General features: G+C 42.1%; 1 protein-coding gene across 4 annotated transcripts; it reads right to left on the reverse strand.

The window, feature by feature from the left end:
* Positions 1–15988: 15988 nt before the first annotated feature.
* On the reverse strand, positions 15989–27325 carry CNBP (CCHC-type zinc finger nucleic acid binding protein). Of its 4 annotated transcripts, none has more exons than XM_073352265.1 (5): positions 27151–27325; positions 18474–18614; positions 17972–18064; positions 17594–17792; positions 15989–17076 (listed from the first exon to the last, which is right to left on the reverse strand). In XM_073352265.1, exons 2-5 carry the CDS (start codon positions 18595–18597, stop codon positions 16959–16961), a joined length of 534 nt encoding a protein of 177 aa, XP_073208366.1. In that variant the 5' UTR covers positions 18598–18614; positions 27151–27325; the 3' UTR covers positions 15989–16958. The 4 variants fall into 4 exon arrangements, with proteins under 4 accessions (XP_073208366.1, XP_073208364.1, XP_073208368.1 ...); XM_073352263.1 differs by having other exon boundaries at positions 17594–17795; positions 27151–27324; XM_073352267.1 differs by having other exon boundaries at positions 18495–18614; positions 27151–27323.
* Positions 27326–27534: the final 209 nt, after the last annotated feature.

Here is a 27534-nt window from a genome sequence, read left to right on the forward strand (position 1 = left end):
ATATACTTGTGCCACTGATGGATATTTGCTGTCACTACACTAAAAGCAACAATACACAATGCTGTAATAAACCCCCTGACATGCCGATCTCACGACTGGTTATATTTTCTTTCAGCATTATATCTAAGGCTCCAGTTCAGCAAAGTATGTGCTTATCCTTAAGCACATGCTTAAGTCCGTCCTTATTCAGCAAAGATACATCAGAGAGTCGGCACTGAACCAATTTCCCAGCATGGTGTCAGAGGCAATCTGTTGCTGAAGGTGCTGTCTTCAGATGAGATGGAAATCTGAGGTTCTGACCGTCTGTGGTCTTTACAGGTTCCTTAGTACTTTTTGAAACAGTTTAGCTTCTAGCAGAATTCCACCATAAGTGATGACATTGTGCTACTACCTCCATGTCTAATGAATTCAGCACAGGCTGAAAGAGGGACATTGTAGATTTTATCCTTCACTGGGTGACCTTGGACATGTCAGGTAACATTTCTGGGGGAAATTCTCAAAAGGTACAAATGGCAGGTAGGTGCCAAATTCTCACTGAAAGTCAATAGGAGTTAGGCAGCCTACCTGTCATCTGTGCTTTGAAAATCTCTCTCTCCCCATTTGTAAAGTAGAGATAATACTAGCTCATCTTTGCAAAGTGCTTTGATTAAAGGTGTTATAGGAGTTGTGACAAAGTTCCTCCCCTACCTTGGTGGGTCTTGCGCTTATTGGCAGATTTGCTCATCTTGGAGCTTCACAGCAGCCCTCAGCTTGGCTGTTTTTCTGAACCCAAGGTCCAGGTCGACGACTCCTGTGTCTGACCAGGACTTGGGAGGATTTGGGGGAACGCAGGCCTGCCCTCTACTCTGGGTTCCAGCCCAGGGCCCTGTGGAATGTAGCTGTCTAGAGTGCCTCCTGGAACAGCTGTGCGACAGCTACAACTCCCTGGGCTACTTTCCCATGGCCTCCTCCCAACACCTTCTTTATCCTCACCATAGGATCTTCCTGCTGGCGTCTGATAATGCTTGTACACCTCAGTCCTCCAACAGTCCGCGTTCTCACTCTCAGCTCCTAGTGCCTCTTGCTCCCAGCTCCTCACACGCACACCACAAACTGAAGTGAGCGCCTTTTTAAAACTCCAGGTGCCCTGATTAGCCTGCCTTAATTGGTTCCAGCAGCTTCATGATTGGCTGCAGGTGTTCTAATCAGCCTGTCTGTCTTAATTGTCTCCAGAAGGTTCCTGATTATTCTGGAACCTTCCCTGTTACCTTACCCAGGGAAAAGAGACCTACTTAGCCTGGGGCTAATATATCTGCCTTCTATTACTCTCCTGTAGCCATCTGGCCCGACCCTGTCACAGAGTGCAAAGTATTATCATCCTGTACAAAAAATCCCAACAGTTCTACTTTAAAAGAAAAAAATGCTTACTTACCTGTATAGTAACTGCTGTTCTTCGAAATCTGTTGTGCACATGTAAACGCCACTGCAGGTATATTGTGAGCCCAATGCACTCAAGTCGGAGACTTTTACCAGCAGAACCAAGGGATGGCACATTCACTCCTACTCTCCTTGTGCACTCATCCGAGGACATAAAAGGGGCATATCTACCACCTGCCTCTCCGTTCCTTCACACTTCTGTGTATCTAATGTCCGAAGTAGTGGGGAAGGTGGGAGGGTTGGGAATGTACACATGCACAACACATCTGGAAGAACAACAGACTGTAGAGGTAAGTAACTGTTTTTTCTCCTTCCAGTGATTATGCACATATACATCCCACTGCAAGTGACTCATCAGCAGTTCCCTTACAGGTAGAGGGAATTTGGATCATCTGAACAAATTGTTACCCCAATTTGCAGAAGTTTGCATCATTACAAGAGGCTTGAGTGGTGGCATAATGTCTGGAAAAAGTACATACAGATGACTACATGCTGTTTTGCACATATCTGATATTGGTATATTGCTCAGAAAGGCTGATGAAGCAGACTGAGCCCTGGTGGAGTGAGCTGTATCCTCAGGAGAGGAGAGACTTTAGCAAGTTTGTAGCAGAGCTTCATGCAGTCAGAAATCCAATGTGAGAGATGCTGAGTGGACACTGATAGACCCTTAATGCTCTCAGTGTAGGCAAGAAGAAAGCCTGGGAGAGGCTGTGAAGGTCCTAGTACAGTCCAGGTGGAATGCTAAAGCTCTGTGAATGTCTGATGTGTGAAGTTTTTCTTCAGCTTTAGAAGAATGGGGCTTTGGGGAAAACACCAGGAAATGAACGGTTTGGTTCAAATGCAGAGGTGACAGTACCTTTGACACAAACTTAGGGTGTGGCTTAATGGAAACCTTGTCTTTATGGAACACCATGAAAGGGGGGTCAGCCAGAGGAGCCTGAAGTTCTGAAACCCTCCTTGAGGAAGTGAATGCCACTGGAAACACCATCTTGTTAGACAATAGAAATAGGGAGATTGTTGCCCTAGATTCAAAGGGGGGATCCCATTAGTCTGGAGAGGGCTAGGCTGAGATCCCATGAAAGGAGAATAAATGTTGAGTAGAAATCTGGAAAGCGGAGGGTGAGAGAAAATGGAAAAGCCCTCTAGTCAGCATTGTGCAGATATGGAAGACAGATGGACTGGCAGGCCAGATGATTTCAAGTGCAAAAGATAGTCCAATACATGTCTAACTCCTGTATGATGGGGCAATAAGTTTTGAAATTGTGCCCAAGTTGAAAACAGCTTCCACTTTTCTGCGTACATGGTTCTAGTGGATTCTTTTCTTCTTACCAAGATGGTCTGCACATATTAGGAGCATGATGTCTCATAAATACTCAACCAAAGCTCATTCATGAGGTGGAGAGTTTGGAGGTTGGGATGCAATTGCCCTGGTTCTGAGACAGGAGATCCTCAACTAGAATTAAAATTATCTGTGGCCAGACAGAGAGTTGATGTAGGTCCATGAACCAATATTCCATTGGCCAAGCTGCTGTCACTAATATTCATCATCCTTTGTCTGTTTTCATTGTCCTGGCTACCCTTGGAATGAAAGGAACTGGAGCGATGCATATATGAGATGACTGGATCAAGGGAGAAGAAAGGCAACTGTGATGGAACAAAATCTCCTACATTTGTTGTTCAGATTGGTTGTGAACAAATCTATTACCGGGCAGTCCCACTAGTGGAAAATCTGGAGGAGAATGTCCTTGCTCATTAATCACTCATACAGGTGTATGAAATCCCTGCTGAGGGCATCTGCACTTGTTTTTCTTATTTCTGGAAGGTGGAATGTCTTCAGGGAGATTGTTTCTTATGCATAGATTCCACAGGTCGATAGCTTCCTGGCATTCCTGAGACAACCTTACACCTCCCCTGCATGTTCAGATAAAACATAGCAGCGTGTATAACCTGGTGCTTGATGATGGACATAAATGTCTCACAGGCCTAGTGAATAGCTTCACACTCCAACATACTTTTATAGAGCAAAACTTACTGGGGCAACCAAAGAGCTTGAGTCTGAAGTTGACCGAGGTAGGCACCCCAGCCTTTGGCAGATGCAGCCGTTACCAGAGTTCTAGTAGGTTCTGGGGACAGAATGGAACTCCTTTGCATGTGTTCCACAAATCCAACCACAAATCCAGAGACTGAAGCACTCATGCAGGTATGCAAATCCACAAGTCCAGAGAATGCCTGGTAGGACACTATACCAATTGGAGCCAGGCCTGCAGACAGTGAAGGTGAAGTCTGGCATGTGGAGTTATGTATGTGCATGAGACCTTGGGACCCAGGAGCTGTAGGCAGGAATGCACTGTTGTTGTTGGATTGGACATGGGGCTTCTGGACAGAAATCCTTCCATCAGAAGGAAAACCATGGCAGGTGAGGCATCAAGGTCCACCCTGATAAAGCGTATGCGTTGTGTTTGTTGTAACTCTCATTTCTCCAAATTTAGCATCCAGCCCAGATAATAACTGCCTGATCATATATATGCTGTTTTGGACTTGGTTGCTTGATGTTCTGTGAATTCATCAATCGTCCAGGTAAGGAAATATTTGAATGCGTAAACGGGTGCAGGGGGACCACTACGCCTGCCATGCAGTTCTTTAGGACCCGTAACCCTGCTATGAAGTCTATAAGATGATCTAAAACAGTGGCTTTCAATCATTCCTGACAACTGTACCCCTTTCAGGAGTCTGATTTATCTTGCATACCCCAAAGTTTCATCTCACTTAAAAACTATTTGCTTACAAAATCAGACATAAAAATACAAAAGTATCATTATTACTGAAAAATAGCTGACTTTCTTTTTTTTTACCATATAATGATAAAATAAATCAATTGGAATATAAATATCGTACTTACATTTCAGTGTATAGTATATAGAACAACATAAATATGTCATTGTCTGTATGAAATTTTAATTTGTACTGACTTCGCTAGTCCTTTTTATGTTGCCTTGTAAAATTAGGCAAATACCTAGACGAGTTGATGTACCCTCTGGAAGACCTCTGCATACCCCCAGGGGCACACATACTCCTAGTTGAGAACAACTGATCTAAAAGATCTTGAAGGTGATATCATAGAATAATATGACTGGAAAGGAGTTTGCAATTACATGTCTTAGATTGGGGTGGGCAAACTATGTCCTGCAGGCCGGATCTGGCCTGTCAGGGCTTTGGATCTGGCCCACGGGATTGCCAGCCCCATGGTGCAGTGGGGCTAAGGCAGGCTCCCTGCCTGCCCTGGCCCCACACCACTCCCAGAAGTGGCCGGCACCACATCCCTGCAGCCCCTGGAGGAGGGGAGGGCAGAGGGCTCTGCGCGCTGCCCTCGCCTGCAGGCACCACCCCCCTGCAGCTCCCATTGGCTGGGACCGGGAAACTGCAGCCAATGGGAGCTGTGGGGTAGGTACCCACAGGCGAGGGCAGTGCACGGAGCCCTCTGCCCCTCCACCTTTCCCCAGGGATGTGGTGCCAGCAGCTTCTAGGAGCAGCGTGGGGCCAGGGCAGGCAGGGAGCCTGCCTTAGCCCCGCTGCGTACTGCTGCCACCCCAGAGCCGCTCAAGGTAAGCAGCACCGGGCTGGAGCCCATACCCCTCCTGCACCCCAACCCCCTGCCCTGAGCCCCCTCCCACACTCCACACCCTTCCCTGCACCCCAACCCCTTACTCTGAGCCCCTTCCTGCACATACACCCTGCATTCCCTCCTGCACCTCAACCCCCTGCCACAGCCCTACATTGATGACTCTGCATGCAATTTCCTCACCCAGATGTGGCCCTTGGGCCAAAAAGTTTGCCTACCCCTGTCCTAGATAGATTGCCAGCAGCTTTCCTGCTAAACAGTTGGATTTACAGCTATTGTATTGTCCTCCCAAAACTAAGAGACTTCATATCTGAATCTCATTTACAGTTATGATGGCAGAGCTTTAAAATGGGGTGACAGTGGACTTAGCAAAAATGCATAAATTCTTCATCTGGTGCTGTTGGTAACAAGATGATCTGGAACCAATTTATGGAACATAATTCATTTCAGACCATTACTGGAATGATTTACATCCTGGAGTCTTCTTGGATATATAACTGAAATGGAGTTGTCTGGCTTCATGCATTTTAAAACATTTATCATCTAAATCAGAGACCAAAATGCAAATTCTAACTTCCAGGGACATCATTTTGAGGTCAATATACCAATGATTGAATTACACTGTGATCTACATCTTTTTTTATTTAGCTCTCACAGATAAAATGGAAAATATTCTTCATGTTAATATTTAGTAACCTTTTTGCTTTTTTAATGCTGAATACTCTGGATGCCAGACAACCTAAAGCTATATATACAGTATTGTATCAGTCTCTACAGTTGTGTGGCCTTGCCATTTTATTAGGTATGGTTTGTTATAAAACTGGAAAAATATTTTTCTGCTGTCTAAGTATTCTCTCTCAGCTCTTTTTCTCTTTGCTGAAAGACTTTGGCAACATCTTTGGAAGAAATGAATAATGAGGTCACAGTAGGGGAAGATGCAGCTGCAACTCATATTTGATCCTCCAAGTAATTTTCCAAATACCCCAAAAAGCAAGCGAGGACCTGATAGGCCAAATGAGGAGGAAGCAAAATTCCCTCCTCCTCCTCCTCCCCCTAAACCAGGGTGTCTTTATACATCATAAAGAAGCAGTAAAAGGCACTATTTTGTTTATCTTTGCATTGTACATTTAAACTGTGATCCTATATTCCTAATCAATCTTACCCAGTCTGTAGTTTCTCATATTATCTACAGACACACACACATCAGCATCTAAACTCTACGTAATGGTTTGTGAACCATCCAACCCCCACACAGCAGACCCTCCTACTGCCCAACCTCCTGCTATAGTCCACGGATCAAAACATTCTGCATCTTACCCTCCACATAGGGTCCACAGATTTCACTACGTGCTGAAGACTCCAATCCATCCCTTGTATATAGCTTAGAAACCACATTGGGGTAGATTCAGATGCAATGAGGAGAGGCCTTTGAATACCTGGTTATGACTCCCTGATCTCACATCCTCCAACCCCAGAGCAAGTGAGACTTGCACAGAAGCACCTCAGAACTCCACTCCACCATAACCCCTTTCCCTTCTACTCTGTAGCTAGATGAGAGGAGGCAGCTGGCACAGAAGGCAGAGGAGCTGCCACTGCAGCAGACTGGAGAATCCAGCCCACTGTATCTAGCTCACCCATCATACACATACAAGCCAGATATGCTCCATGAACTCTGTGACCAAAGAACTTGCAAATTCTAACTCCCAGGGACATCATTTTGAGGTCAATATACCAATGGTTAGATTACACTGTGATCTACATAAGTCTTTTTTTTTTTAAGCTCTTTCAGATAAAATGGAAAATATTCTTCATGGGGGGGGGATAGCTCAGTGGTTTGAGCATTGGCCTGCTAAACCCAGGGTTGTGAGTTCAATCCTTGAGAGGGCCATTTAGGGATCTGGGGCAAAAATTGGGGATTGGCCCTGCTTTGAGCAGGGGCTTGGACTAGATGATCTCCTGAGGTCCCTTCCAACCCTGATATTCTATTATTCTAATATTTAGTAGTAGCTTGGAATGCAAGCTTTTTTATGCTGAATACTTTTATGGTGTAGAATTGTGCCTCAGAATCTAAGCCTTTTATTTTTTCCTGAAGGAAAACCTTCCAAACATGAACAAAGTGCAAGCCAATGCAGTTGTCACCTGAGTTTACCGACACCTTGACACAATATCTGAGAGGGATATGAAATTCCCTCATTCCTCTAAATGGGGTGTATTAAAGCTGAAACATACATGATGAAATTTTAAATGTTATCATCGTTGACTATTTCACTTCTGATCATTCTATCAGAGGCGTCCAGTTACAGTACTGTCCTTATCCTTCAGTGGCAAATATTGAGGTTGGGACAGTGGAGCAGCTGAATGTGAGGTTGGGGGAAGTAGTTCTAGCCACTCTCCTTCCTCTCCTATCCCCAAAAAAACACTGAAGCCACAAGAGGGAGAGAAATAATAATCACCACATGTGGTCTCTTGCTGCAAGACTCCTTGGTTTCTGTGGCACTAGTGCAGCAGACTAGAAATTCTGCAGCAGACAGCAAATTCAAAACAGGAGGATTTACTGAATTAAATATGAAAACAATGATACAATCAACTTTGCAAAACTTCGGAAAAGCCTCATGCAAAAGTACCACATTCACTGAAACTAAGACCTTATTACTTCTATATGGAAAAGAGACATCGTTCTCCTAATGCATGTACAGAATCTATTACATTAGAAATTTACAGTCTATGATGTGAAGAGCTTCTAAAGCTATTATACTACTTTGGCGGCAAATAACACTGAGACAGTTCTATGTTTATGGAACCTTAATTGCAAAATCCTTGACTTGGAAATATTTTTTATGAACTACAAAATTCCAGTGAGATTTTCTGTAATTCCAGCCTTGACTCGCTCTTCCTAAAGTTTTTGGTCTAGAAATACATTTTGTTTACTTACTGGGATTTTTTTGTTTTGTTTTTGTTTTGTTTCTTCTTAAATAAAACCAAATTTCTTAGGTGTCTATTTCTTTCTTACACTGTTTACAGTGCTGATTTTCTTTTAAAATAATTTTCAGAAAAGAAAGTCGTATTAGTTTTCAGAACAGCTGGGCGACACCTAACTTTGAGAGGTCCAAAGATCAGCAGCAGCAACCTCTCTCTTCAAGCCAAGACACTCCTGTTCAGTCCAAGGGGAGCAGATTAGATTATTCCCCCATTACTACAATGGAATTTATTAGATTTTTGAGCACAGTGCGGTGATTTCTTGGGGAGGTGTTATTGAGGCTCCACCAAGTATGACTGCAAAACTTCGAAGTTCCTTAAGTCATAGCTATTGGTTTGGCAAAGCTATCAGAACCTACAAGTGTTGCCTAGGGAACTCACAAGGCCTGTAGGACAGCCCGGCCCTTACAGTCTTCACTGGCCTCATCTTGTAAGAAATATGAGGTGTCAATGGTCAAAATGAAGTTTACCACGTGCCAATCTTGTAAATTCCATAGCAGTAGGCTTATAGTTGCAGAACTGCACACTTTATAAGATACAGATGGTATCTGTGGATCACGTAAGACCTAGTAAATCCTGCTGACCTTCAGAGATTGGTAGCAGCAGCTTTCTAAGTTTCTTTAACAGAAGCTATTGCATTTTCAGTCCTAGAACATTTGCGTCCAAAGGCTCTAAATTCATTGATGCAGACCATTTGTTTTTTGAAGCTTTATTCTGCAAGGTGTGCTATGATTAGTCCTCTTATGCTATGAATGAGAAGACATTCACTTCAAGTGGCAATTTTTTGCCACCATCTTTTCAACTATACCACAATTTATTAATCATGTTCAAGTGGTTTGTTTTAAGCATCTGGCTTCCCAAAAGGGGCTCTTACCTGATCATCCTTTTTGGGGGGATGGCTGCACTGGTGCTAGTGCAGATGAGATGGGCTCTTTCTCAATGTGCAGCTCAGAGATGCAGTATCCATTAGGAAAAGAATTTTTCAGCATCCAAATAAGAACAAAAGGGCATATACATATACACAAGAGGAAAAAGGGCAAGTTATGACAGCTTCCTGGTGGCCTCCCTTTGCTGTAGAACCTTTATTTGTAATTTTCTTGTGTAGTATATATAAGTCTATGGCTGGATTGCCTAGAAAAATCCACCACTGTTTGGGAAGCGCACACTCAGATGGGTTTCCTTGTGGCTGAAGCAGTTTCACATCAGGTTTATTTCCCTGGAATATGAAGCACTCAAAAATAGACAGATGGTAGCTTTACTGCCTTGATTAGGGTTTTCAACTTGCTCCACCTTGATGACTTAAAGTCATTACAGCAGCTTTGCCTAACCTGCAAACAAACAATGTGCTGATTCTAGCAAAACTGTAGCTTAACAAGAGCTATTTAGGAATTTCCTGACCTCTAGAACATTTGTGTTGAGAAATGCCTCTGACAAAAGACTATTTTCTTTGAACCAGATGAAGTCTCATTAAGCTCCCCAAACGAGGAGATTGGAGTCTCTCATTACATGAAGCCTTTCACAGATAATGTGGCATCCCCTTCATTGTTTTCCAGTGTTTACCTAAGCAACACATCTGGATCTGATTTGATACTATCACTTCCAATTTGAAAAGTTAACTGGATGGCTCTTTCCTGAAGAGAAACCCGGCAGTCTGCTCCTTCAGTGAAGCTGAGCCAATGGCACTACTTTGATAGGAGACAATTCATCCTAATAGGCAGGTGGTTTAAAACCCAAAAATGAGCAGATGAGCTGATTGCATGCTGTGTTACTGTACTATAAAAGTACATTGAATAAGCTCTTATGAAAGTTCGTAATGTTCTGAACTTGATCATTAGGAAGTGTATACAGGCTGTGGTTATGAATTTATGTGTATAGAAAACTGTGCTCATGACCAATACTATGTCTTCAACTACACCTCCCAAGCCATGAAAACCAGTTGCAAATAACCACCCACTGTACAGTTCAAGAAAAGACAATAATGGACCACTACATTTAATGGGAAGACAGTGAGACATCTGGGCTATCAAGAGGGAATTGACCCACTCTAAATAACTGAGTCACTATGGAGAGAGATTAAGGGAGGCGGGGGGGGGGAAGAAGGGAAGGGAAAAAAACTTTTTACAACCAGGCTTGGGCTTGAGGGCTTTTATTCAGAAATTGAGGGACAGAGATTAGGCAGGAGGCTGGCTGAACATTGGATTCCCTCATACAACTAGCAGGGGGACAGGGGGAAACTAAAGATAAGTTAATTAGTAGAGGAATGCCCAATAGGCAAGTATAAAACCTGAGGTTACACCTTTGTTTATCCTCTGTGTAACCTGTGAAATATTAAGGGAAAGCAAATATCAATTTCAAGTTGTTTTTTCTCAGTAACAGCTCTCTAGCATGCAAGCTGTTTGGAGTGTGTATGGTTAATAAAAGTTGGCAGCTCAGAAGGCTGGTTTCACACCTTTAAACCTTTGAGGAGGGGTGATAAACCCCAGCTGAACAGTCTGAGAGGTCTTAAGAATTTGGGAAGGACAAGTCTGGGGAGTCTTGGGACTGGAAGGGCTGGTAGCATCTCCCTACAAAGGGCAACTAGACCAGTGGAAGCCAGGCTGAGACATTAGGGGCAGGCTACTGTGTCAGGCAATTGAACCACAGCAACCCTGTATAAAAACCCACCAGATTACACTGCTTATGGGTCTGTATACTCTTTTAGAGGTCACAGGGGCATTTACCTTCTTGATCAGTCCCAAGGGAAAGACATCAGCTTTGAGCTGGTCCCAAGCCCAGCTGCCCAAGATAAGTACCCTAAATTAGCTATTTGTCTAGCTACATGATCACAGTAATCCCTACCAAACAGGCAGCAGCCAGTACCACCATCATTTTCTTGAAGGGTTTTAGGGCTGTGGCCAAACTTGAAGGCTAGAGCTTTCTTCTACACATTTTTCAGATTTTCATAAATCTATAAAGTGGGAAATAGGGATGAAATACAATATAGGCACTTTTCAAAAGGTCAAATAAGTTTCCTAAAGGTGTCAGCTGCTGCTGTCAACTTGAAGGATTCTCTTTTAAGCAGCTAGAGAGACAGTGCAACCTTTTTTAAGTTCCACAGCAATGACACTCCTGTCCCAGTTTGTTCAAGAGGGGGAAGAATACACCAGAGAATCTGAGGAGGAGGAGAAACAGCCTACTCTTCAAGAAATTCTGTACAGCTGAGTTGAAAACTGCCTTTTCCCACCCCCAGGGAATTGGTCTGTGGGAGACCAAATGGGAAATACCCTCGAGGACAACATGGAATCAGAGTGAGTGCTGTTAAGTATGACCACGCTTCTTGGCGGAGAGTATCCTCACTCTTGTATTTAGGTAAGGAGCAAGAATATGAACAGAGCTTAAATCAGTTGCTTTAAAACAGCTTAGTGACCTAGCTGAGGGACCAGCTGTTGCTATTTCAAAGACCTATTCTAACCAATAAGTTAATCTTAGAGGATTTAGGTATCATGGTTTCTTGATGAGTTGTGGGAAAGTACTGCTATCTTGCAGTAAAGACCATGTAATGGGGTCTTAGTCTGTGATGAGGGCTCCTATGTGCTATGGTAATACAAAGATGTGACCTTGCCTCATGCTATAACAGCCCAACTCCCAAAACCTTAAATGCCATTAAGACTAGTTTTTTCTGTTCCAGTGAGGAGCCAGATAAAGGGTGCAAGCTTGAGTTTCTAGTTGTTACTTTATGTACAAAGGGTGAAAAACCAAACAGAAAATCTTTCCAATATTAGAAATTAAGCTCCAGTCTGTTAAAAAAGACAGACTTGATAACTATTGAAATGGTAATACTGACCCATGAGAGAGGTTGAGTGAGTTAAGAATTTTTAAGATATAAACTGTTGCTCTAGTCTATTTAGAAAAAAGCAGGTTAAAAATCATTTAGATTCAACATCCTCCCCCATTCAATCAAGATGAATGCTCAAAGGCATTGTATAAACGAACAGTTTACACAAGGGGGAGCAAGACTATGATCTGCATGTCTGGCTGCTGCCATATAAACATCCAAGAATGTAACTTCACCTTTAAGATGAATAAAAAGCAATTAACTGCTCAGACAATAGGCACTATCTATAAATTAGAAGACACTCAGATTGCTATAAACTAATTAGGAACTCAGCTGCTGCTTCAACTGAAGCCATTGGATTGCATGCCCAAAATGGAACATTGCGAAGTGAAAAAAATAAGTACACAAGAGCAGAAAGGATTATTTGCAGACTTGATTTAGTGATAACCATATTAAAGCTACCATAGAAATTTGGGTACTATCACAGGCTATTTAAGTGCCAGTTTTTAGTATTAGACTGTAATCAGCATGCCCTGAATTTTTGAAAGTGCTCCCCTCTCTGCAAAGGACCTTTGGTGGATTTTCACTTTGTTTGCCAATTTGCAGCTTTTAGTTTCTTATTGCTTGTAAGATGACACATTTACTGTTCCAATTGCATTTTAGCATGAAAATAAATACCACATTAAATACCACCCCCTGGCAACTTCTGAGGGGGGAGCTCCACAGCACTCACCTGTAAAATCACTAAGTAGACATAGTAAAGCTGGCATTAAAGAAATAACTTTGTCAGGCTTGTAATACAAAACAAAAACATTCTGTAATATCTCAGTTGAAGTAATGATTTTAATGAGTTATTCTGGCTAACGTCTAATGGAAAAAATGAAGCATATTTGTATAAAGTTTCTTCACTTAAAATGGAAAGTATGTATTTCCTGTGAGATTAGAATTAAGAAACTAGATTTCAGTAAATTTGAGTTACTTTGATTACAATCATCAGATATCAAGGCCTTGTCTACACTGAAGTTTTGTTGGCAAAAACCACGGCAATGTGACTTTCTGGGGGCAAAAATGCCATTTTGGTGACAAAATACAACCACCCCAATGAGAGGTAAGTCTTTTTCCTTTAAATTTTTCAGAGTAACAGCCGTGTTAGTCTTTATTCGCAAAAAGAAAAGGAGCACTTGTGGCACCTTAGAGACTCAAATAAATTGGTTAGTCTCTAAGGTGCCACAAGTACTCCTTTTCTTTAAATTTTTGTCAACCAAGTGCCAGCGTAGACACCACACTTAATTTTAAATTGCTTTAATTGGCCTCCAAGTGTCCCACAATGCCCAGGGTGACAGCTCTGGTCAGCAGTTTGAACTCCCCTGCCCTGCAGCCAGGTAAACAACCAACCATTTGCCCCTCCTCCTTAGAAGCCCCAGGAATTTTTGAAATTCCGTTTCCTGTTCTCTCAGGGTGGAGAGGTCTCATTGCATCTTCCCAGGTGACCACAGAAAACACTGACCTGGCTTGGACCATTGTGAAACTGCTGTATCTACTCAGATAAACAAAGCACCCAAGATGGAGCAAAAATGACGTTCCAAGAGATACTGCACTGCTCCAATGCAGAGAAAAGGAAATGGAAGAAGTGCTGGGAAGCCGAAAGGCAGGATAGACCGGAAATAGCAGGAATTTAAGGACTCTATTGAGCAGATGATTAAAGTAATGGAGGAGCAAATACAGATGCTGAAGTCCTTAATAATACTGCAGATGGAACAGATCTGTGCCTGCCTTCCCCTGCAGCACGTTCAGAACTCTTTTCCATGCCCTCCCAAACTCTGCTTCTTGTCCTTTCCATGACTTCTGTTCCCCCTGCCCCCAGACTACTTTCATAATGATAGCGGGACCTACACACAACTCCGAAAGTCTGCCCTTCCCTGGTATCTCCTTTCCTATCATCTTTGTGTGTGCTGTTCCTTGTGCAATAAAAGCAAAGTTTCTGAATTGTAACTCACCTTTATTTGGTTCCTGCAAATTGAGATAGCAGGCACCACCAATACACACACAGGCAGTTTATTCGTGTGCTTGCTGGAATGTAAGGCCCCAAAACATCACCATTACTTCTTAAGAAAGCTACGTGTAATATGACATTGCAGCACCAATTAGAGATTTACATTACTGGTTCTTATTTTCAAAGTGTTGCCTCAAAGCCTCCCAGATTCAAAATTCCCCCCCTCTGGGCTCCTGCTAGCCCTGGTATCTGGCTGCTCAAAAATCAGCTGCCAAGCAGTCTACCTCAACGCTCTACTCCTCAGCGAGTCTTTCACCCTTAGCTTCACAAAGATTATGCAATGTTCAACATGTGGCTATGACCATGGGAATTCTCCTCATTAAGGTTTAACCTGCCAAAAAGGCATCACCAGCATGGCTTTAATCTGCCAAAAGCCCATTCCACTGTCATCCAGCACCTACTCAGCCTGTTGAACCACTCCTTACTGCTGTCCAGGTTTCCCCATGTAAGGTTTCATGAGCCACAGCTGTAGGAGGTATGCCAGGTCTCCCAGGTTCACTATGGGCATTTCAACATCCCCAACTGTAATCTTCTAGTTTGGAAAGCAACTCCCACTTGTAGCTTTCTATACAGGCTGGTGTTCTGAAGATGTGTGCGCATCATACACCTTCCTGGACCACCCTATGTGGATGTCAGTGACCCACTCATGGGTGTTTCATAAGTGCCTGCAACATCATGGAGAAGTAACCGTTCTTCTAGAAGTACTCTGTTGCAAGGTGGTCTGGTGCCAAAACTGGAATGTGTGCCATTTATCACCCCTCCACAGTTCAGAAATGGGTTTTCCTAACTATCTCATACACATTTCCCAGAGTCGCATCCTTTGTAGCAGGATGCAATTAACTGCCTTGCACATTCTCATTAATGCAGCCCCAACAGTTGGCTTCCCGACTCCAAATTGATTCACGAGTGATCATTAGCAGTCTAGTGACCAGCTTCCACACTTCTCTACTGAGAGCAGCTCTTATTCTGGTGTCCTTGCACTGCAGTACTGGGACAAGCTCTGCACACAGTTCCAGGAAGGTGGCTTTCTGCATCCAGAAGTTCTGTAGCCACTGCTTGTCATCCCACACCTACCAACTACACAAACCCACCATTGAATGCTTGTTTCACAAATCCAAAAGTGACCGTCTACCCTATGCAGCTGTTTTGTGAATGCCAAAAGCAATCCCACAGCATGTCAGGCAACTGGAAGTCTTCAGTTAGGAACGTCACGATTAACTGCACTGCCATGTCTTCATGACAGTTAAACATAGGAGAGCAGTGCAGGATCCATCTCTTCTCACAAAGATGCTGAGGTGCACAGCAAGGTTGACAGCCACTGAAAAAAATGCCACAAAAGAAAGCCAGAAGCCTATGGAGTGCTGGGACAGAAAGTAACGCATCATGGGACACTGATCTCCGTCCCAAGATGTGCTGTGATCTGGTCTGTCTTCCCACAACATCTAGTAACAAAAGGTATCAAGCTAGACTGGCATAGATACCCACAGTGCATTGCTCACCCTCTAGGCTAGTGCCCCAACTGTGGATGTGCTCTGCTGACAGAGGAAGTGAGTGGGAACATGCTCAAACCATTATAAAAATGGAATGTCATCACCACCACTTTTGTCAATAAAATTTTGTAGCGTAGACAAGGCCTAACAGTTCTACCTTTGTCATAAGCTTCTGTCATCTAAATGACAACCTAAAACTACATCTTAATGCACTGCCCTATATTCTGTGGGCACTTGATAGGTCAAAATACTAATTCTTTCTAAACATCTAGTAAGGACATGCTTGCCTTTGAAGAATTAGGCTGTCTGATACCAATATGGTTTATCAGGCTATTGACAGGAGTTAATATTATTACAGCATGATACATAAAGCTGGTCTCTTCACTGCCAGTTTATTCTGCCCAGTCATTAGGATTGTAAAAGACACATATGAACTGATGGTTTAATGGGTAGCCAGTGCAAAGGTTGCAGAGCATAGTGTAAGTAGGAACCAATGGTTTGCAAGTGTCACTGTATGCAAAGAAATTCAGGCCTGTAAATAGTGCTGTATTTTGTTATTTTATGTTATGGGACTCAACTTTATACCAGATAAATTTCATACAAAAGAAAAGTCCAAACTGTAAGCTTTTCAACACCTCCACATTCCCCTCTTTAATATGGTGTTTTGCACTATGTACATGAACAAAAGCTAAACAAAAAGGAACTTTAGCCAAACTCCCCTTCCTCCTCCAGCTTTATTGATAGTTTAAAATTACATTTCTGTGTTCTAGGACTTCAATTGCTTTTACCATTTTACTTTAAAAACTGATTACAAGCAAATGAAACTCAGTTGGTTTAAGTGATATAGTATACAAAAATAACATCTTGATTTCTGTGAAAATGCATTTCTTTGCAACTCCTGAATAGCTCCAAATTGTGTATGTTGTAACTGATGTTCTGGGTTTTAGATTTAGTTTGAAATACTTACTCAAAAGCTTCCCATTACCTTCTGTATTGCTAACATTAACATTCATTGACTGAATTATTGTTACTTTGTTTAATTATTCCTGATTTCCCTCTCTCTCTCTCTCGGCCACTAACAGGCACGTGCATCTGTTTGTTTTGTTTACTCCCACTCAGCTATATGCTCTAGGTAGGGCCTGATAAAGACATGACTTGATGTTATTAACAGCTACTGAGGTCAGACAATCCAAGGCCATCATTGTAATAAAATTAAAGTTAGTTACTTGTGGAAGTTCAGACACTTCCAGGATTTATTCTTCCTCCTGCAAAGGATCACTCTCATGGAACATGGAGAGCGTTTGCTGGTCTGACTCAACTCTTCCCACTCAATCCCTATTCACCAGTGGCATGGAAAGGGGGTTCTTTAACAAAGCATTATACATAACACCTCTACCAAACTAAACATAAACATTTTTGTAGTTAAATGCAGAAAGTTGATTTTTCCACCCCTTTCCTCCTTTTACACGGCAAGTAAAGCTCACTGGCCTGGGAGTAGCCTCTATCTGCCAACCTTTGGCCAGTGAAGAGGATTCAGAGAAAAATAATACAACCATCAATCAGAAAAAGGAGGGGCGATAAAGGAAATAATTAAGCTGTAGCTTCAATTGTGCATTCCCGTGCAAGGTGCCCTGACTCGCCACAGCGATAACAGTTGACTTCGCTTGTCTTGCTGCAGTTGATGGCTACATGCCCAGTTTCACCACACCTGAAGGAGAGAAATATTAATAGGTTATTGATCAACTAAAAGTGGATTTGTTAGCCTCCTCAAAAGCCAGAACAGGAACTACTTCAACACTGCCGTCAACAGTACAACCTGATGTACCACTAATGAACTCTGCATTTGAGGCTTCTGCTGTATAACTGTTCTAATCAGTTGGAACTACACCCTTCGATATTAGGCAAGCTCAATTCTATGCCAGAGAAATGTGTGCCATTTCTAATATCCTGACTGACCTCACTGAATGTGTTGCACTGCTATACATGCTGAATCCTGTTTAAGTCAAAAGCAACAAGTTGTATCAGACATTAGTCTAAACATTACAGGTGGTGAGTCAAAGTTGGTTTCTTTAGAAAGATCACAAGAAAATAGGCATATACCCAAAACGGATATACAAAGTTAGCTTGTATAAACTTCAAATTAGATTAAGGGTAAGATATCTTACAGCTATTTAAGGTATACTTTTATAGCTTTAGTGCTATAAAAAAAACTTTTAAGTGCTTACCTATAGCACTTAACTTTGGTGCAGTCTTTTTGAATGTGTCCAAATTCCCCACAAGAATAGCATTTCTGCTCATCTGCATGGTCACAGTCACGAGCCAGATGGCCAGGTTTGCCACAGTTGTAGCAGCACTGCTCTCGCTCTCTCTTTGGCTCCTTGCAGTCCTTAGCAATATGGCCACCTCTGCCGCAGTTATAGCAGGCTTCCACAATAAGAAAACAAGCCAAACAAGACTATAAAACCTTGATAAAGTTACAACACAACATGCATTTAACAGAAATAAACGATCAGTTTATTTTTAAATGAACTGACAAACGTGTCCCCCCCCCCCCTTCTACAACATTGAGTAAATAAAATATAGAAAAATTTAGTAATATTTACCATCCTCCTGAAGATCACAGTCCTTGGCAAGATGGCCAGACTCACCACAGCGGTAACAGATGTCTGGGAGAGATGAAGACATGAACTGGAAGCCTATTTTAGATAGGGAACATGAAAAGCATTTTTATTTAGGGATCAAAATATACATCAAACAACTTGACAGTGTAAACATAAGGGTTAGGACATTAGCAAAGTGACAATTTGCAGTTTACAATCCTTCCCACAGCAACTTCACTATTCTTAAAGATTTAGTAGCAGAGGGTTGCAGTAAGTCCTCATTAAGACTTAGCAAATATACTTTGGTGTACTGTAAGTACGAAAGATTACCAAATTAAAATTGGAACTACACTTGACAAAATAAGGTTACCAAAATAGATTTAGTGTACTATGCTTGATCTGTGTTTGCTCAGTCACTAAAGCAATACTTGCAAAGATGTCATTAGTATCACATTTGCAATTAGTGAGATTTTACTGTTTGTTCAGATACGTGTAAATTAGAAACCTCTTGCGGAGGTAAATCCACCTCTGCCACGGCTCCGCATCCCACGGCCACGGCCAATTCCAGTAGGGCATTCCCGAGCCCAATGACCAGTACGTCCACACTTGAAGCACTCGTTGCTGCTCATCACTGCGGTTTGATTTCCTACACATAAAAACATTTTAAATTTACAGCAGATATTTATGGGTTTTTTTAAAAGTGAGCCTATTGAAAATTAAATTTGAAGTTGACAGCTTCAGTGAATGTCTAAACTTAACAAATATTTTGTACATACAAAAAAACTTGACTTTTCAACTAGGTCAGTGATTTGACTCTTATTTTAAAGTCAGTGGCTAAGCACTGGGCACCAGTTTGTGGAGGTGTTTAATCAGTTTGACACTGCAGAAACCTCTTCTGCAATTGCAGAAAGAATATTTTCTTTGTTTCAGTTTATTTAGTTCACTCAAAGTTAAGCCAACTGGGAGCTGTATGAGCAGGAATGCTCATTTTCTTCCTGCGATTATATATCAAGACTAGGTGTGAGGATGAGATCTACTAGTTCTAAAATCTATTTTAATTCCAAAGCATGATTTGATGACAAGATTGTATCAGGACTTAAAAAAATTAAAATGCTTCTTGTGCATTTAATTAAGTTTCCATCCAAACAGAGCGTGACACAACTAAAAAAAATGCATTCTTTGCCATTTTCTATCAATCACTGTAAGAGATTGAAAACAGAATCTGAAGTGTGTATAGGTATAATGTATCCTCATTACACTAAATAGGAGGCTTGTTTGCTATAGGTAATATTTAGTTTCAAATCAATGTTTTAATAGCTACCAAAGAACGAGAAATCAACCTTGTAGAAAAGTGAACCAATTAAAACCAACCCACCCACGTTTAAGTAGCTATTTGAGAATCTTCCAGAACACAATAGGTGTTTAAGGACACCATCAATTAAGTTTTGACAAATTTAGATCTTAAGATTTTGTAAAGGTTTTTTGGCATTTTTTAGTTTAGTAAATAAAACAGTTTCACTTTCACATCTCATGCACTACAGTGCTGCATGATGTGATTGCAAACACGGTTGGGGAATTTTAAGTAACTCCTCAGAATTTAAAAATTCCTGGAAACACTTAGTCTGAAATTTGTAGAAGCTTGCTTAGGCCAAAAGTAAATTTTGAACCCTGTTTGAGTGTCCTTTAACTGTGGCACATTAATATCTAGGGCTGATAAGCTATGTAGAATAACTTTGCTTACACATGAATAACTTTCGCAGTAAAACAGCATATTTTCAGCTATGTTGAAGTTTTATACTGGGAAAATTTCCCTCAGTCACTGAAAGTTACATCTTTAGTAGCACCTGAACTACAGACAATTCAACACAAAGTCACACACACAAAGGCTCAAACAATGATCAACTAAATACACACAGCATAAGTCACTCCAGCTTTTATGAAGTCTGCTTGATTAGTATAACAGAAACTCAACAGAAAAGCTCAGTTGCTATCCACCTGTTTGTTATAAAATAGGCTTGCATGTAATGGCCAACATTAGCTATGCAGTTTCAAATGTTTAACTTCTAAATTATGTACTGTTTATTTCTGAAGACTCATCATTAGACTATTCAGGTATTAAATTCTTCAAATACTCAACCATAATGTAAGACTGCGCTTAACAGGAAATAAAGTACAAAAACTGAAAATTTAAACTTTGTTATGAAGATTAAACTTGCTGTAGAACTAGATAGAGATTAGAAAATTTCAAACTAGAAATTGCCATTTCTACTTATATTTAGCTGACCTTTGCATTAACTTAGTTTTTGCATAACTAAAGTTATACTGCTGATCTGACCAAGGAGAGAGACATGGATACAAAGGAAATTCTGCTGTTAACAAAAGTCACTGATTGCTACAATCATGCTAAGTAGTACAACAGCTGGATTTGTGCACTTGTTAACACTGTTACCTAGGTTTCTTTGACATTTTGTTGAGCAGCATCATGCTGCATGGGAAGATTAATGTAAACTGGTACAGTAGTGTATGCAAGACAGACACTAAGAACTACCACCCAACCAGCTGACCAGAAGTATTCTGTACTGAAACATCCAGAGGCCCCAATTTTAATCACTATGCAGACATATTATTAAGTCTCGAATTTAAAAAAAGGGGAGTACAACAAAAGTTAACATGCAAAAATTGGTGCAATAAAAAAGCAGAAAAAGGAGGGGAAAAGGATTGATAAGGGTCTTCTGCTTACAGTATTGCAACTTTGTGACAAGTAAAAAGGAAAGCTGAGAAAATCCTTATGGGCCACTTTTGTTAAGTATTAGCATGGCATCAATACTGATCAACTACTTGATATGAATTTTTTTTATTCCACCTGCTTTTATGTGGCAGGCGATTGAAACTTAGATACTGTGTAGTTGTTCCTATAGTCTTGAGGACCTCTATTTTTTCCCCTGTATCTTTCTGGTAAGGGGGGAGGGGTGCAAACGCAAAAGTTTGAGTACCACTGATTTAGACGCTGTTCTGTATGTTCAAAGGTACCTCTGATTGCAGCATCTACAGCTTATGTTAACCTACCTTGACAGTCACTTTAAACTACTGTATTTCTCTGCACCAAAATTCTAATGTCCACATGTAAGTTTGGGTCACTTTCAGGGCCTCCACTGTGATGCTGACACTTAGAACAATCTATAGCCTGTAACTAGAGACTTGATGAAGATGACAAGTGTATTATAAGACATAATAAAAAGAATGTTTCCACCTTTTAGGAGAAACTGCTTCAGAATTCAGAGAACTACACTGCTAGAAACAGAGGACTGAGTTCTAAAAATATATGCGAACAAGCCATCTAGGGACAGTAGTTCAAATATGGCTTATTGCTGTCCCTTGAAAAAGTATGCGCCATATCTGAACAAATGTAATGCTGCAGAGTTAATGATTTTATTCATTTTAAATTACAATACATAGCCAGGTTTTCCTTCATGGCTGTTTGCAGGTTGGACAGCATGAGTGTTTGTTCATCTATAGCAATCAGTTCTTTGTAAAGAGGCAGACTTTCAGAATCATGTAAATTGGTCAATTTTTCCTGTTAGTCATTAGCATTACTTTTATTTAGAGCCACCCAAGAGTCTCAGTTAAAGATGACCTGCAATGAAAAACCGTGTGGGGTTTTTTGTATGATGCATCATGGCCTGAATATTGTTTAATAATAATAAACCTTAATATTCCAGGGAAGACCTGAATCTTAAGGGACTCAAACACCAGAAGTCAGCACTTCAAGCAACTGCAAGCTAAGCAAGAAGTGGGGAGAAAGGATTTTTAGTTACTCTTTAAACCTTTGACATTTACCCCAACAAAACTGACATTAAGAGGTTTCAAATATAATAGACATCCTTTTCTCCTTCAGAGAAGGCAGTTTGTTATGCACACTTGACATGACCTTCTCAACACAAGCCCCTTTGCCAAAGAACAAAAAAAAAATAAATAAATACCTTCTCATTTTTTCATTAGGTCTTCATGCATCACAGTGCAGCTGACAAAAAAATCCACACAGGAATGCCTTCTGCAAGTCACCTTAAGGTTACAGCCACATCTTTACTATAAACCTTATTTTCATGTTCATTATACTCAACTAAAAAAACCTTTCAGGATGCACTAAAATTTTGGAAGATTTAAACATGAACAAGTTTTATTAATATCCTATTCAGAGGAGCTTGATTTTTACCCCATGAGTACATGAACAAGTACAACCGGTGTTGGGGAGTAAGGGGGGGGGGAGAGGAGGAGAGAAGATTAAGCCAGGACAGCCAAGGACTTGAAGAACCTTGGAAGCTCAAACAGCACAAATAAGATATTATGAACTAGAGATACCCAATTTAACTCAAAGGCTTTAAGGACAAGGTCAGCTAGGGAAATATGGGTATACAGTATTTAAGTTTCTGCAGCACAGGAGAGCGGGAGGAAGGCAAGGACCCTGCAGAACACTTGAACTCCATAAGCAGTATGCTAGAGCTCTTTCAAAAAAGAGAACAACAAAAAAAAACAAACAAACAAACAAACAGTCTTAACTCTGATACATTGTATGTCCAAGGCCACCTCTATACTACCTGCCAGATGGACGGGTAGTGATCCGTCTATGGGGATTGATTTATCGCGTCTACACTAGACGCGATAAATAGATCCCCTATCACTCTGCTTTTGACTCCAGAACTCCACCAGGGTGAGAGGCAGAAGCGGAGTCAACAGAGGAGCAGCAACTGTTGATCCTGCACCGCAAGGGTGCGAAGTAATTCTAAGTTGATCTAAGCTATTGTCGTAGCTGAAGTTGCATATCTTAGATCGACCCCTCCCCCCCAGTGTAGACTAGGCCCAAGTGTCAGTGTGATTTTTACACTAGATTTATCAACTGTAAAGAGCTGAAAACCTTCATTTCCAGATCTTTGAATGTGGGTATATTTAAGCTTTCATATCACAATATAGTACTGCAGTACCTTGCATCTTGTATATCAGAAACTCTAGAACTCTGTTTATATCAAAGGTTAGATTTTTTTTTATTATATAAAAGTTGCAGTCAGAGATTAGCAACAAGTACTTTCAGTGTTGTGTTACTGTTTGTCATAGTTCCACTCTTCTGTAAAGAGACTTTCCAAACTAAAGTTTTAAAGTGGTCTTCCTTGTAGCACTATGGCCAAAAAGTTTTTCCTTTAGAATACCCAGAAGTCAAATTAAGTTACAGAAAGAAGCTACTGAGAACCCACTGGAAAGCAAGCAAGAGTAATGAGACTAAAAAATGTTGTAATTTAATGGGTCTGAAGAGCTATAACACTCCATTGTTTTTCCTTACAAACCGTTAGTCCAGCATATCTATTGTTTGTTAGAAGTCAAGTTTCCTAAACCACTGTTTTGGTCATAAAACCGACTGCACCTGCACTCACCTTTTAAATAAACTAATGCTTCTGCCATAAGCAGAGAGTTAGACCAAAAAAGAAATGCAAATAGCTCATAATGGAAAGCTTAAGGACTGGGGGAGAAGAGGAAGAGTAGATACAATAGCTTGAAAAATACATTCTAAGTTTTTATGTCCGAGTAAAATGGAGCTAGAAGGTATTTTCTTGAACAACTGAAAAAGCAACTAATGTTTTAGTACTTTCAGTTCATTCTGAGTTATAAATCTAATCCTTGATTATGGAATTTGACCTGCACCATTGCCTTCACTGGATATTTACAACAGCAAATGCATAAAGGCAAAAAAAACCCCAAACAAACAAGAGCAAAGAGCAAGTAAGTGAAGACAAGCCACCTTGCTGAATTACTTGTGAGCAGAGCAGCAGTTTCAAGGAGTTAAGACACAGGTCTGTCCAGGGGAGGGAAAAATCCAGACTCCATGCACAGGGGGAAGGGAAAAAAAACACCACACTTTACCCCATGCTGTCCTGCTTCCCCCAGCTTCATCTCATAGGGGCTTTCATCCCTGCCAGTTTGCTTTATTCTAGCAAGCACCCAAACAGTTTCCTAGATTACACACACACACAAAAAAGCTAACGTCAATCAGCCTTAATCCAAGGGCAAGAGCCAACACAATGCCCTGCCCTTTCCCCCCCTCCTATGTGTACTGCAATACAAGCCTTAATGACCCATGGAGCTAACTTCACTTACACTACGTAGATAGTACAGAATGAACAAAAACAATGAGTCTGGTGGCACCTAACAGAACTGTTGAGAGGTCCACAGAGAGATGTTAGCACTACCTTGGAATCCAGAAGTGCCCACAGTTAACTCTGTTGGCAAGTACAACCCTCCTCTTGCCAACAATGGGGCCAATTATCTTCACCATACTTACTAAATATTTCCCCTCAACTTATTAGTATTACCAGCATCTTATACTAGAAGCTGAAGCTTTAACCAGGCACTCACTGCAGCAGCCAGGAGACAGCAACACCCAGGTACAATGAAAGATGTAGACCAAAATACTGATCAAAGTCCAAGTCTATTATTCCCAAACAAAAGCAGTACACACAGTAGAGATTTAAAATGCTGTGGAATTCCAAGGGCAAACCAGCAGGCAAAAGTACCGTTCCCAAAGCCATCTTCAGTATCAGAAGTCCTTGTGGCATCTTAGAGACTAACAAATTTATTTGGGCATAAGCTTTTGTGGGCTAAAACCCACTTCATCAGATGCTTTTGCTGATACAGACTAACACAGCTACCTCTCTGAAACCAGTATCAGAAGTGACTCACCAAACAGTAATCTACGCAAGCAGGGTCCAGACACAAGTTCACACTAACAAAAGTAGTGACAAACTTGAGAATCAGGAACAATACTTGACATTATATTGTTAGATCCATACACCACAACCCAATCAAGGGACAAAGGTGATCAGATACCAGCCAACCTACTCTGCAGTTACTTTTCCTCCCATGAGCTTCCAGAAAGGAGGGTAGGGACAATATGATTCCTGGCAAAATAGGTCAGCATTAATAGGGTAGTCAATACACAAACCACAGGCCAAATCTGGACCACCAGATGCTTTTAAACAGACCCTGACATCTTTTTGTGTACTTATTACTATCATTATTGGGGTTTTTTTTTTTTATTATTATTTTCTGTGGAGTCTAGACCGTGACAAAAATAATTTGTCTACTCCTGTTCTAGAGTATGGCCTATTATACACCATGTATTTGAGCAAAGGTGCCTTCCACAAAGAACTATTTACTTCCTCCAAAAGAATTAATTCTTTAATACCAGTCAGGCTGACATACTGTCACTGTAACCCTAATGGGTCCCCAATTAATCTGTATATCACATGACCTGTAAGTATGATACTGGAAGACAATATTGGAGCCAGTGAGTTATTGGCTATTGCAAGCATAGCCTTAACAATGGGGTTCTCAAACTGCGGTCCACAGATCACCAGGAATTTACTAAGGCCTTCTGTTAACCCAACACATGAAACATTTTGAGCACTGAAAAAAAATGGGAAACTAGAAGATTGAGGCAAAGTCAATGAGAGGGTACGCTGCAGAAAGAGACTGCAAGCCACTTGCTTGGATGAAACCTTATTCACATGGGAAACCTAGGCTTCCTAATCCAAGAGGATCTATAGCTAACTGAAACAGGAGTTGAGACTGCCAGTGTAAGTAAGGTGTAAATTTCACTCTAGCTCCCACCTCCTCACAAAACACAACCCCAGTTCAAGAGTCTACGCAGAAAGAGTTACTACTTACATTAATACACCCTAAAAATAATTTGAGATTTTTTTTTAGCTCAAGTTATAGAACAGACTAACTAGAACAATCCCAAGCAAAGATATTTCTACTTGTGCCTCCACTCCACATAGTACATATTCCCACACCTCTTATGCCTATCACTACCATTTCAAGTATCTTTTCTTACCTTCTCCCACCCAACTGACCCCACCACTTAGGTCTCTAAATATTCATACGGGTATAGAAACTTAATTGTAATGTTACATCATGAATATAAGCCCACACCCCCAAATGAATTTATTGTAACATTCTAAATGTTCAGGGGTATACAGTTAACAGTTACTGGTTTCATCTTGCCTAAACCAAGATGGAATTCTTCCAAGAAAGGATGGTCTTGTAGTTCAAGTCCAATTCAAGGTTTTAAAAACCATGTGTTCGGTTTTTGGCTCCCAGACTTCCTCTGTGACCTTAGTCACTCACTTAATCTCTACACTTTATCTGTAAAAGGATAATATTTCCTGGCTTTAGAGGCACTCAAATTCTAAGGTGATAGGACCCACCCAAGTACCTAAATAACCACAACTCCTTAAGACATTATTCTGCACCTCTCACTTCCAGATACTAGATAAGCAATATTGGAGTAAGTGAGACTAGACTAGGATGACTTAAAACCTAAGTTTAAAAGACATTCAAATAAAGTGATTGTAAATCAGAAGTGCAACCTTTATCGCAGGAGTTACTCTATTAAGTTGCAGGGCTCACAGACAGAGTGGGACACCTCCTATATCTCCAGTCAGATGTAAATCGATGGAACACCCCAACCCTCCTGAGCCGAGCACATGGTGCAATCACGCCACGGCCCGCCCTCCTGGCCATTACCACCTTCCCGACTCGCGCTAGGTCGCAACAAATGAGAGAAGAGCGGTAGAGCAGACGGCAGCTTGAACACAGAGCACGAGTTCAGCCCCAAACTCCCTTCCCACCCGGATCACACAGCCCAGACCCGCTACTGCCCCCAGGAGCAATAGGCCCGACGCAGCCGGCTGACCCTACGCCCAGCCGGACAAGTGTGTTCATGCCGCGCAGGAAAGGCTGCGGCCCAGCCACCAGCCTCCTCCATCCCCACGCACCGGGATGAGGTGCCCCAGGCAGCCCCCCGCAGGGCGGTTCACCCGGGTCTCGAACGGGGGGGGGGGGGGGGCGGCGCTCCGTCCCCAACCCGCTCCGCCGTCGGGCTCCAGACCAGCGATGGCTTCCTCTCACCGCCGCCCACAGGGTGACTCAGCCCGGCCAGCGCGCCCGGCCCACCCGAAGGGACCCCTCACACGCGCCGCTTCTAGCCACCTCTCCCTCCAGGGCTGCAGGCAAGCGCGGCCAGGGCTCGGGTGGTTTCCCGCGCGCTAGGCCAGAGTGCGCCACCGCCACCCCCCACGCAGGCCGGGGCCAGGCCTCCCCCCGCTCGCTCCACGAGCCGGCTTGACGGTTACCTGCAGGCTCCCGACCCTCCTGCGATAGGTAGCACGTCCGGGCGACGATGGGCCCGGTTCTCTTTCGATCTCCCCCGCTTGATACTAGAGCCCCGCTGCCTGCGCCACACGCGGTTTGCACACGGCCCCACACACGCGCTTACTCACTCTCACCCCGCCCTTCCCTATCACTCTGCGCACGGCTCATTATCCCGTTCGCACAACCAATGGGCACCCGCCGCTGCCCCCGTGCAGCCAATCACCGCTGGGGATGGGAGGACCAATCAGCGCCGTCGAAAAGGGGGAGGTGCCCGCCTACCAGGTCAGGCCAGTCTCGACTATTTTTTTGCCTTACTGCGCTGTGAAGGAGAAGGGGCGGTTGGCTGGGGGTGGCTATGCCGCCGC

Source organism: Lepidochelys kempii, chromosome 7 (genome assembly GCF_965140265.1).
Source record: "Lepidochelys kempii isolate rLepKem1 chromosome 7, rLepKem1.hap2, whole genome shotgun sequence".
Lineage (NCBI taxonomy): Eukaryota > Metazoa > Chordata > Testudines > Cheloniidae > Lepidochelys > Lepidochelys kempii.

What these genes read in the sequence shown, in the direction of transcription:
- CNBP (XM_073352263.1), bottom strand. Translation starts at nt 18,597, where the DNA reads ATGAGCAGCAACGAGTGCTTCAAGTGTGGACGTACTGGTCATTGGGCT. An exon ending in TGGATTTACCTCCGCAAGAG is followed by an intron (nt 18,065 to 18,473) that starts GTTTCTAATTTA and finishes TATCTAAAATAG; the next exon opens with GCTTCCAGTTCATGTCTTCA. An exon ending in ACCAAAGTTAAGTGCTATAG is followed by an intron (nt 17,077 to 17,593) that starts GTAAGCACTTAA and finishes TCTCTCCTTCAG; the next exon opens with GTGTGGTGAAACTGGGCATG.